Source organism: Larus michahellis, chromosome 8 (genome assembly GCF_964199755.1).
Source record: "Larus michahellis chromosome 8, bLarMic1.1, whole genome shotgun sequence".
In the NCBI taxonomy this organism is placed as follows: Eukaryota; Metazoa; Chordata; class Aves; order Charadriiformes; family Laridae; genus Larus; species Larus michahellis.
In genome coordinates this window covers 27,113,895-27,126,798 of record NC_133903.1, presented here as the reverse complement: position 1 = coordinate 27,126,798, position 12,904 = coordinate 27,113,895, and the positions used below count along the sequence as shown (strand labels likewise).

Sequence of the window (12,904 nt, the reverse complement as noted above, 5' to 3'; positions counted from 1 at the left end):
ATCTCTTCTATGCATGTGAGACCTGCATACACAACTTCTAAATTGCTAGTGGGCTTTGTGTGTGCAGTTCTTAGAGCTCTATGTATATAAATTGTCTGGTGAGTAAAAATATCTTCTCTTCTTAAGCTGCATAAATAAAGTAGAAATTGAGAGCATCAAAAGATGAACTGAGATATGGAGGCATTAATGACCTTAAGAACACTATTATCCATAACAATCATATTGGGATTCTAGGGAGAATCAAGCAACAAGACATTATTTTGAAGTATTGCTTTTCTTCACAAGGGTCTCTGTTGGAATGAATCTGGAGCTACACAATAATAGCTCATCACCAGCATAATGACTCGTAAAATCTGTAGAATAAATCAATCAGAGCTAAAAGACAACTAAGATTTGAATTCTGAGATATTGACCATGACCTTAAGTCAATGATAGCAGAACAAAATGACAAAAATTCTTGAGTGAGCACGTTTGATGTCAGTTGTTCTTTTTCTGTACTGAAAAGGCACAAATACCCTTCTATACAGAATCATACTTTCCAATCAATATTGCTGTCTTTTGCACAGAAAAGGATTCTGTGCTGTTCAGTTATTTTCTCTATGTAAGATACAACATGCCACCCATATAGACTTAACATATGGACCAAAAAAACCCAACCTGAATGCCATTCTGTTTGGAGACAACTACTGACCTAACAGCAGTAAGGAAAAATAACAATACAGGAGTTAAAATGAAAGCACAGAGAACTTGATTCAAGTAATTAAAAAAAAATAATTTTTTTTTCAGTAAAGAAATCTTGGTGATTGTTTTTCCCCTTTATGAAAGCCATCAGCATTTGAAAACCTCTACATCTTGAGTACTAGTGACAGTACTAGCAAAAATGAAAAGGAAGGGCCAAAGAAAGAACAAAGACCCAAACAACACAAAATATTCAAAGAATTAATGAAAATGACCCGATTTCATGCCCAAGATCCTGGCAGACTATCCTGCTGCCTGAAGAATTAATCTATTATTAGTGTTAAACAGCTTTTATACTACTTCAGTGATTGTATGAAACCATTAAGTTACAGTCTCTATTATCTTAATTTTTTTAGGGCAACTTAAATGATTTATGAACTTACTAACTGAAATGATGACACATCATATTCTCTAAATAAATGTTCTTTGTTCTAGGGTAACATATCAGTAGGAGGTTTGATGTAATAATTATCCTTAAAATATTAGATTTTGAAAGTGGGTATATTCTGGAAATGGATTATGGTAATGTTTACAAAAAATAAGATTCACTTTCCTCTTCACCATTTGAGCTTCCTTAGGATCTTTGATTAAATACACCAAACAAGAAGAAATACAAAGAGAGAATGTCAAGACACAGACTCCTGCAGTGTACTATTAAAAAAAAAATACAGAAGGCAATCTTGGCATCAATATTCTCTTTTGTTGCCAAGCTGAAACATACTTGTGTTCTTGTCAAATAAACTGACCCCTGAGAACACTCCTAATCCTGCTGGCCTAGCCAGCACCATTCCCTAGTAACCTTCCTAGTGCTAGCGCGTGTTTATCTCACCAAGAAAAACTCCACCCTTCATTTGAAACCCAGTAGTTTAATAATACTGAGCCAACAAAATGGAGCGACGGGATATGGGGTAGGTCTAACCCTGATCAATGGCAAAACAACATAAAGGCTTTTGAATGTTGTGGGATTAGGCTCACTTATAAATTTCTTGTTGGCTGAGATTTCTGCAAGAATCTGTAGGAAGCAAGCATCTCTTAAAAATACATTGTTTCATCAGGGCCTGGTTATGCTTTGCCCAAGAGGTTCAAAGACGGACTGAGGGATGATGTTGTGGATCAGTGCCAGAAGTGAGCTTGATTCCTCCTGTGCTCTTGTGTGGTAAGTGCTAGCCCTTTACCTAGAGCAGATGACTTCTCTGCTGCGCTGCCTCAAATATGTAACAGAGCTGGAAAGAGAGGAACATTTTGGGAATAAGAATTCCCTATCTCCCTTTGGTCCTTCCTACCCACTCTGAGGCCCTCTTGTCTGGCTGCCCTTCTTCCTGGGCCACAATTGTGCACGAGAGCTTGGACTCTTTTATCATTGTCCTTGGAGACATCATTTATCATTGCATGTGAACATATTCCTATCTAGGGCAGACCTCCTGCATAACTAGGATTGTGGAGACAGACCTGAAAACGTGTCCAGTCCTTATTTCCTGCACCTCTGGTATCTCTGGTATCCATATGAGGGGACCCTTAGGCTCCCAGTGCCATTGGAGGTAGCCCATACACGGTAGTGATAGGAACATCAGTGAAAGACTCCACCTTTGTAAACATCCATTCTATGTACTTGTCAACCCCTTGAGATTACTGGTAAACTAAACCAGTCTCAGGTTATAATTAATCTGAAAACATATTTTTTTAAAAAATGTCCTATTATGTATATGTAGCTTCTCAGTTTAAATGAGCTGTTCCTTTTTTTCCACCTTTTCACAAGTATGTACCTTCCGGAGAACCCCCAGGATAAATAGATCAAGAAACGAATATAATTTTTATAATACAAATTGCTAATTGTAAAGCATTACTACCTGATATGTGTTTAGGCCCTGAAGATAAAACAAAAATGCTTTCCTATGAAGGAGATTTGCATTTGAAAAAAAGGGCTGGAAATTAGATGATTTTGGAGAACATTTTCCAGGTATTGCTGGACCTGGCAATACAGTCATTTAAAGCTTTTATTTTCATCAAGTATTAGTTATTCAAGGAGTTTCACCAAAGCCAGTTATTTAACTTGTGTCATGTCTTTGTTATGTCCAGCTAACTAGACTAAGAGAGGCTTTTAATGTATATCACAATCAGTAATGAAACTCATTGCTATTTTTCAGATCCAGACATTCTTTAAAAACTCCTGCTTTTTTTTGTGTTTTTTTTTTTTCTTTAATTAAACTATTATTCCACTGTAGGAAACTACTGCTGTTTGATTCCACAGGACCAAAATGAGCATCTTTTTGTTCAGTGTACCTGTAGTGCCTGTAATAATGAGGCCACAATACTGGACTACAAATACTATTTTTTTAGCGGAAATCTATCAACTCACAATCCCAGAAACTCCCTTTGAGCTGCTCTTCTCTGCTCCCAGCCTATGAGCCGCTGGATTTAAAAAGATGACTTTGTGCATCCAGCAGTCTAGCCTTCTGTAAACATTCTGAGAACGATGATCTATCCGATTACTGTACCTTTTATCCACCAAGCTGAATGGAAAATTCCCTAAAGCAAGCTGACCAATTATAATGCAGGCCAGAAGCAATTTACTGATATCGTAAATTTCTGGAAAAGTCAGACAGAACTGTTCCTGCTATTTATTCCCTATTGATATGGCAATTGTGGAAGATAAACTTGTTTGCTCTCTGGTGCATTTAAAATCCCGGTTCCCAGTTGCCCAGCAGTGACACTGTGCATGCAATTTGATGCTCAAGGAAGCAAAGGCTCTGAAGAGCTGAAGGCAAAGGTTGACCAGTTTGCTAAGCTACCTGTTGAAAGCTACCTCACCATCACACCCATCAGAGTTACAGCTTGCTGACTACAGCCTGTTTCTTTGCTCAACTTCTACAGTACTAATTTGCCTCATTTCTTTCTTTGATATATCCTGTTCCACTCCACTGTCACTGCCTCCCTCACCTTTTGTGGCTTTTAGATGTGATGTTTTGTGTTAAGGAAGCCGAGGTCCATGTCTGCGAAATGAGCTCCTGTCTTAGTTTCCAAGTAACAGTCCTATTTAAGGAAGACAACAGCTCTGATGCTTCTGGTACCAAATGGGCCCTTCCAAAAAACTGTCAGTGATGATGGCTTCTAGAGTGTGATCAAATATATAAGAAATAACAGCACCAAGAAATGCCATACCATTGTTTCCTTAGACTTTTGAAAGGTATGATGGAAGACATCTCTTTTCAGCCCTCCATTTACTAAATATTTATATTGGAAGAAATCATTGAAGAGATTTTATTAATTCTTCTCAATGCCTTAAAATTCCTAAGTTACCAGTTCAAAGCAACATTGAGAAGAGCGCAAGGAAATGCCATTCTAGACTGCACACTGGGGTGAAAATTGCAAGTCAGGGCATGTTGATGTGTATATCCACAACTGAACACCCCAGGCTTTTTATTAAAATGTCAGTCAGGAATACACGTGTGAAGAACTCTCATGACAGCTGTGGGCTAAAATACGTTGATAGGGAATAAAAAACACAATCGACTTTAATGTTGTCTCTACTTAACTTCACACACAAGTGTTAAAATATTAGTGAGTGTTTTACTACAGTCTTCAGTCTTGCTCAATTCACCCTATACATTCCATCACCAGAGGATTCAGAACACATGAGAGGAACCCAATATATAGTTCCTTTCACTCAATGGTGCGTATATTGACAAGAATTGTATCCTCTTTCAGCACTATCTTTTTCTTTTTTTTTCCTCTTTCCCCTAAATGTGCCAAGCACTTCAGCCTTAAAAGAAAAAGCTAGGCTTTTGCTTCCACTGATTTTTCACATCTGTTTCAGATTTTAAATCATTTTGCTTGAACAAAACTACACAGTATCCCTGAGGAGATTTCCTCAGGACCTTATTTGATAGCATGAATACTTCCATATCTCTGTAGAAATTACCTCTTCTCATACAATGTAGGTTCTTTGCATAATTTCACAATCACTCTTTCCATCCTGGTAACCTCTCATCTCATTCCGTTTGGATTTAAATTCCTTTGTCTGGGTAGCTGATTTACATAAGAGGCACAGTACTCCCATTGTGTATTAAATAACAAATTATAAACTCGGTTTTCCTTGCCAAAATATTTACTGATACTAAATACAGGAGCCACCTTCCATAAAATATTGACACAGCATTTCCACTGATTTAGAGGTTTTCAGCAGCCATCCAGGTGCTTTCTTGGCATTTTTCTTCATAGATCAGTGGCAATGAATGCCACCAAAAACTGTGGCAATTATTAAATTTCCTGCAGGATGATATTTCCTTCAAAGAATTACAGGGACTACCACACTGCCACATAACCAACATAACCAGCCCACCACTCCGAACTTATAACAACATAGATAACACCACTTGCAACTATTTGGTGCTCTGCAATACCTGATTAAAACACTACATATATATTTGTCTCTTCCAGTTCTATCCTGTCATGTTGAAAGCTCCTCTCCTTGGGGAGGTAAACACACTACAGAATCAGCTTGTTTGTCCATGGACATAACTGATCTTTAATGTATAGATTAAAATATGGGTGACAGTAGATTTTTTTTCTACTGCTACCTTCCCATAATTTTTGCATCAGTTGGTTTTATCACATGGTTGTTTTATGCTCTGAAGACTAGACAGGCAGATAAGGCAAAGTTTAACTTTAATCTTTAAAAAAAATATTATGCTTAAGTTAAGACCTCTCATAAGAAATTGGGCTCAGTTAATACGGATGCTTCTCAGTGCCAACCTTTGGCTTCATCTCTACAATTTATAACAGATTCAGGGTTAGATGAACACTTGTTTATACTGACCAAGGAGCGTGGATACGAAGCAGTTGCTTTTTGCCTCACTGGCATACAAACAGTTAGGGAGGAAATAGAAGTGCTAGCACAGAGTGCATACAGTGATAAATTTTTCTTGTGTTTTAGTTTAAAAGTTGGACTCCATCTATTTTAAATGCAAGCAGGTTATATAATTTAAGAAATGAAAAAAATGAGGCTACTGGACATTATGGAAAGCAACTGGCATCTATGTTTAGGTGAAACTAAACTTTAAAATCAGTCTGTCTCCTGTCATGCAAAGAACAGGAATTAAACAAGTAGCACAACATTGTTCTACTCAACAGGTGAGAAATAATAACAATGTTTCCATCAACTTTCAAGTAATCTTCATTTTAACATTATTTGTTCTCTTTAATATGTTCTTTTCCAGTTCTCTGTCCTATTATCTTGATTTTAATCATTCTATATCTTTCATGGGCCTGTGGTACGTGACATTGATCCCATTCAAATCAGTGTCAAACAATGGTGCAGAATAAAGGCCTTCATCTCTGGCACTTCAGTATTTACACAAATATACATTACCCAATTTAACCAAAAGCAGAATAATATGTATTCTCTGTTTGTTAATATGATCTTGATTATAACAGGGTATGCTATTTTGAAATTCTAAATAAACTGGGAAGTTAATGATAGAGATTTTGGTTTTTTCTACATCATTACTGCCTCTTCTGAGACGGCCAAAGAAGGGGAAAAATAATGGGAATCAAAATATCATTCTAGTCACTACATAATTTTTCCATTGTTGGAAAACAAAAGTCATACAGCAGTTGCCTGCTCATAACTCCTCCAACACATTTTAAAGTACGACATGCATTATGTGCAACTCACTGCTGGTTTTGTGTTACTTTTATCAAGAGCATTTAATTCCTGTTAATTGTAAACACCTAGTCCCAGTGTTAGGTTAGCTGTCTTGAGCTAGTCCCCATGGTCAGGTTTTGGCAGAGAGATACAATGGGTCATCTTCTGTTTATGGCTTGGATGACTCTGCTCTGGAGACATGGAAAGAGAGATTCTATTTGTCACAATCCCATCAGTTCTTTTGGAGCCAACTCCTTCCCCAAAAGAGAGGTACATCTTTAAGTAGTCTGCAGCTACTTGACACGTTTATGCCATTTAAAAAGAAAAAAAAAAGAAAAAAGAAAAGAAAAAAAAAAAGAAGAGGTCTTCAGTCATTTTCTGTCTGACCTGGCATGGATGTTAAAATGAAGGGAGATGACTTTCCTTCCCCTTTACTCTTAAAATGTCAGGTCTCGGGTGTGGACTTTAAGGGCTGAAGTAACAAGGAAAGGGAAAAGAAACCCTCCTGTTAGCACTGTTTGAAGTGGCACTTCTCTTTCTTGTTAATATGATTCAGCCGAGTCAATGCAGGCCTGCGATTTCCCCTTCCTTACCTCTCCATTCAAATCAGGACTGTCCCTGAGGGATCATTTTCATTAGGTAAAAGATAGGTGAGGGAATGAACAGACCAATTAGACTCCAGATCCTTTAGCCTGAGAAAGCTCATAAAAAAAGGAACAGGGATTAAGTTTACAATGTGTGGTTTGTAACAAGGTCACCATGTTCTGCACTACTTACTAATGGGACCATATTTTACAAGGAAATTTTGCAGTAAGGTTTGTATTTGGAGGACTAAATAAAAAAATGCAGCTTTTCTTTTGATTCAGGTAGCTTGTGCCTCTTTTGACTTCCCAGCTTATTTCTTGAAGGGAACAGGTGGATGATAGAAATAACACAAGAAACTCTTTCTGTGGGATTGTGTAAATCAAAAGTCAATTGAAAACTATTGCGCAAACCCAAATAAGTATTAGAGATATTATTACAGATCTATAAAACTTAATAATGTTTCTGTAATGATGGCTGAGAGGAGAAAAATTCTCAAAGACCTGATTGAAAGAGCCAAAATGAAATACAATTCCATCTTTCATGTTTTTAGCAAGATAATTTTGGTTCAGTGTTGACTAATACAGAATAATAGGAATAAAATATGCTGCCTCAGTCTCTGCATTATTGGCTTTACATTATTAGTCCTGACAGCTGGCTTTTAAAATGCAGTAAATATTGGGCAATGCTATTCTGTTAAGACAAGCCACTTCATCAACCATATTTCCAAATCACGCTTTATTTTCAAAATGTGTTTAATTTCTCTATATACGGCAAAGCAGCCCACTGCAAAATTGACCTGCAAGAGTGCCCTCTACTGCATGTATTTAGGAAAGGAAAATAAAGCAAGTTCCTTAAAAATAAAATACTTACATACTGAGACCAGCAGTTCTCTCAGCGTCCACTGGACATTGAACTAAAGGATGGTATATACATACAGACATATATCAACCTTACCTTCATCTAAAGAGCTGGATACCACTAGGGAATAATAATTTAAAATACATATGAAATTTGCAAAAACTGTTTCATGGTTCTAAATGAAATTAGCCATGTCTTTGCATACCAGTGATGGTCTATGTTTATAGGATGGAGAGTTATTAGGGGAGTTAACAACCTATGCTGTACTGCCCTGCTGCCACACTTTTCTCTTTGCTGCCAGGAGGAATCTATAACAATAAGAAATTCTGCTTATAGATATGTTTTCTCAGTCCTTAATCTCTCATGGTCCCTCATTTCTCCCTTTAGTTATACTTCTTGCAAATGATTAAGAAGATATTTCACCAGTGCAGCCTCATAGGAATGGAAAATGACAGGTTACAAATGTGTCATGAAAGCAATTCTACAGCAAGACACAACTTCTCAAGTAGACCTATACTTTTGAAGTCTTCCCCTGTTTTATTTTTTCTCAGTCTGAATTTGGGCCAGCCTAATGCTGACTTTTGTGACGGATCAAACACCTGCAACTTCTGTTGAGCACAGTGGCTCTTATTGCTCAGTCCCTCGGGGATAAGAAAACTGCTTCTCAAATCACTGGTATAAATTAACAGTTTAAACTTCTTGAGTCACTTTTGAAATGCCCTGATTTGTACAATGAAGTCTATGTTTTGCCAGCAGTATCTGTGGAGCCATAATTTCATTCTTAAAGTCTCAGCTTATGTCATGATGAGCCACACTGAAAGCAATTGAACTGGACCTCATTGCATGATCAAAGGTATTCCATTTTAGCCCTCTGAAATCAAAGATGGTGCTTGAATGCCTTAGGACATTTTTGAGTATGTCGCTAGGGCAGAGTAGAGATAGCTAGTAAACAATGTTTTCCAAAGCAACATAATCAGTTACCAAAAGTTCTTTAAACATAATAGAAACAACACAAGCAGGCATTTCCGTAGTACACAGTGCATATATGGCCTTGCATATATTTCAGCAATGAATTTTGTGTCTATGGATTTGTTCCCACATCTGAAACTTTCCCTTAAAGAAACCCTTGTTGATAATTTACAACTTCTAAGGATGATATCTCTGTAATTGCTTTCCCTTTGCTTCATACCTGTAAATCTTGTATCTTGTGCTAAATCCCTGTCGACTTCTGTCCACAAAATCTGTGTATTCCTGTGAGCGATGGAAGGGTCCCTTATCAGAGAGGAGCCAGTCGAAGGGGCTTGTGGCATGCTGATCCGAAACAGCAGCAACTGCTAAAACCCAGCAATGAAGACTCAGTGCTATCCACTCCCATAGAGCCATCAGAGAGAACAATTCAGCACCAGCACTGCAGCGCCATATCATGCTTCCACTGGGGACTTAGAGCCTTCATTCTCTTAGCTTTCCCTCAACACCTAGACAAAATACACAGTCAATTAGATAAGCATACACTAGGCATCCCTTGGAAGTAGAAACAAGTTTCCTTTGTTTCAGCTTAAAGAGATAGTGGCCTCTACTTTATTACATTTTACATTAGCACAAACCCCACTAGGCTAGTTAACAGTGGAGTGTTTCAGTACTTCAAATGCTGTGAAACTAATGTCTTCATTAACATCATCAGTGATAATATTTACTGTTGAAGGGAAACTTTCACAAATTGTCAGGGGAGGGATTGTTGGGTTTTTTCCAATAATGCTAGTCATTAATGAAAAATATGCAACACAAGAATTATTGCCTGTTAGCATCAGTACAAAATCATTCAGCAATGTCTATGCATAAGGTCGTAGTTCAGATACTGGACAGAAAACAGATGAGATTCAGAAGACCCAGAATGCTTTCTTTTTTTATGTCTTTGGAAAAGTCACTTAATGGCTTGTCTTCACTATAAACGTAGTTAACAGACTCATGTTATTCCGTTCAAACTAGCGTAGCTGGACGGAGTGACTGCATTGTTCAATAGCACTGGAACTACCCACAGTGATGAGTTCAATGCGTTATTCAAGCTCCAGACACTGCAATTTTGAGTAGCCCTAACAGCAACACTTGACTTTCAGTCCAATTCACTCCAATCCAATGGATTAGCCCAGAAACACTATTAAAATGGAGCCTAAACAATTGTTTGGGTGCCCAAACAAAAATCAAGTATTAACCATAGCCTCATGTAGGAACTCAGTGAAGACAAGCCACAGTTTCTCTCTGTACCTCAGTCCCATACCTGGGAAATATATCCTGTTCAGATTTTGTGAAAACATCTATGCAAGAGCATGAAGTTCTCAGAAATACTGAAATTACAAAAGTCATGTAGATTCCTAAATATATAGAAACAATCAGTTCTAATTTTCTGTGTGTGGTAAAACTGCACAGACTTAATTAAAATAAATTAATGTGAGAGCTTTCATTTTTTAGCTGATAAATTTACAGGGAAAAACATTTTTTAATTCACATTCACTCAAACCAGCACTCATCAGGACATTTTTACAGTGACCCTTGCTATGACCCCTTGCTATGATTTTTTTTTACTCGGTGGGAAATTTTACTTTACCATCAGTAATTTAATTTGTAAGTGTACCCTAAATGAAGTATGCTTCCAATGGAACGGTTCTGCAACAACACACTCAGTACCACCCGTCCATTATAATGGAAATGGTGTAGCTGAATAAATATGCTCTGTGCATATATTTGAGGTATGAATATTCAGAAGAGTCTTTTGTATAAATTATAAACATACCGGCTGCAGGAAGTTAACTGCCTCCAGAAGAGCATGGAAGTTCGTATGAACCAACACGAATTTACAGTTTGAGAATATAATAATCTGTCTATACAACCAGAAAAATAGTCAAGGGTTTTTGTCTTCTTAGGCACAAATGTAACTGTTTGTAACATGATTTGGACCTGATCCTGCAAACAGTAAATGCGTAAGTAATCTCACTGAAAAAAAAGACCCTATTCATATATTTCATGCTGAGCATATGCCAAAGCACTGAGTTGTAACCGCAAACAGTTAAAATGACGCAGTGGTTTACAATCATAAAACACACACTGCATGAATTTTATAAATCCTTTTGAAATGAGATTCCAGGAGTCCACAACAAAAATCTCTCTAACTTTTATTTATACTCTTGAGCAAACACTTACATGCAAAAAGCCTGCAGATCTGTGTATGCTGTATGAAGTTTCAATATCATCTCCCTAGATTGGTGTTGTGTTTTTTTCACAAGTTGAAGGTCATATATGTGAGTTTACACTATTGTGTAACCTTCATCATATCATATGAAAAAGCATGCACAGATCTGAAGCAAAACTGAAAATCAATAAATTGCTCTCCTGGCCCATAAAAGCCATGATGATCATTTGGTTGCCATTTCCTCTTAAAAATTAGCTCACTGTAAATGAAGAAGACATGTCAGTCACTTCCAGACAAGATCAGCTTTTGCATCACAACAGAGTGAAAATCCAGAAATTTTTCTATCTCTCTCCATATTACCAATCAGGGAAAAATATATTGCACAGCGTACTCATTCCCCTCCATCATCCTTTCCATAGACTAGGAAGACCCTGGGCATAATTTCTTGACATTACATGAAGCTACAAAGAGCATAATGAGAATTCTAATTTTCATACCTACTGCTAGCTAAGACATAAGGTTCTATTTTTCCTAAACTATATTTTCTATTGAAAAAAAACATGTAATGTTTTAAATTACATGAGGTAGGAGCTTATTTTTTTGGGGTACTTATTAACACTAAAGTGTTTCAGGCTATTAAACTGTAATGATGACTAATTGAGTCCCTTTTGAATTCAAAATGTTAACATTAGGATTGAAAAATGAATTACTCTGTATATGTAGCATCTTCACAAAACTAGACCAAATGAGCACTTGAAAAGAAATAGTGATGTGCCCTGCTCTATGCTTGCTTTAATGCTACACCTCATGGCATGTCATAAATTAACCACTGGCAAAATACCTTGAGAGAACCTGTGTAGTTACAGAAGAAAATAATATCCTTGTTTTAAAGATATATGAAGTTATTTTCCAAAAAAAAAGTATAAACATACAGCTTGTCCTTAAGGAGAGTAAAATAATGTGTGCATTTCTAACTGATAACTTATTCACTTGTCTGTATTGTCCAGTCATTGTAGAATCAGTCTGCATAGCAGTAATTCTCGCAACACGCTTCAGAAGTAAACTTTTGCCTCAATTTAACAAACAAGGAACTGAAGCATCAAAAGATCAAGGCTAAGATTTTTTTTTTAAGCTGTTAGAGGGATTTACATGTGTATTTCCTATTAAAAGAAAATTTAGAAAACTCCAGCCTACAGGTTACAGTGTGAAAAATATCTCAAAATTTTAAATACTCAGATTCTCTAATGAATGCAAATGCCCTGACAGTATTTTTCAAATACTGTTGTAGGCATGTGGAACATATAAAGGTTATAGTTACAACAGCCATCACAGAACTCCAGGGAGGAATAATCATCTGAATTAAATTTGTGGTAGAGCACCTGCTGGTTTCAGGGTGGGATGTGAGAACTGAAAAATAAATGAACACCTGTTAAGTAAGAGAGCTGGTGTACTTTAAAGTGAAGAAGACACTCTGTAGAGAAGACATCTTCAAATAAAACTGTCATGTCAACATGCTGCCTCTTTGAAGTGCTACCTTAAGAAGACAATTATCAGGTATAGATGCTCAGCAGAATTACTTTCTGTTATCCCCAGGGTTTCACCCAGCTACCACTTGCAAATTCTAATAAGTTTTCAGTCCTTCCTTTTCTAAATTCTGAGGTTAGAGAGAGTTCAAGAAGCATAAAGGGCTAAATACTTCTCTGTTAGAAATCTATTGTCTCCTCACTGGTGTTAATGCAGAATGAATTTGACTCAGCATCTTCTGGAAATACCATAGCTAAATCTCTTCAGGTGCAACCATCCAGCCAATTCCTTATCCACTGAGTGGTCCATCTGTCAAATCCACGTCTCACCAATTTAGAGACAAGGATGTCACGCGGGACAGTGTCAAATGC

The 12,904-nt window shown here is 37.0% G+C and overlaps 1 protein-coding gene across 5 annotated transcripts in view; it reads right to left on the bottom strand.

Annotated features, from left to right (window-relative positions):
* Nucleotides 1–12,904, bottom strand: part of BRINP3 (BMP/retinoic acid inducible neural specific 3) — a 206,350-nt gene that overhangs the window by 177,680 nt on the left and 15,766 nt on the right. For 4 of the 5 annotated variants that reach the window (XM_074597149.1, XM_074597148.1, XM_074597150.1 and 1 more), the window contains one exon: nt 9,015–9,300. The exons of the other annotated variant lie outside the window; for it this stretch is intronic. In XM_074597149.1, the coding sequence (XP_074453250.1) occupies nt 9,015–9,250 (236 nt within the window). In that variant the 5' untranslated portion in view covers nt 9,251–9,300. The remainder of the gene's footprint in view (nt 1–9,014; nt 9,301–12,904) is intronic. 5 annotated transcript variants of the gene reach the window in all.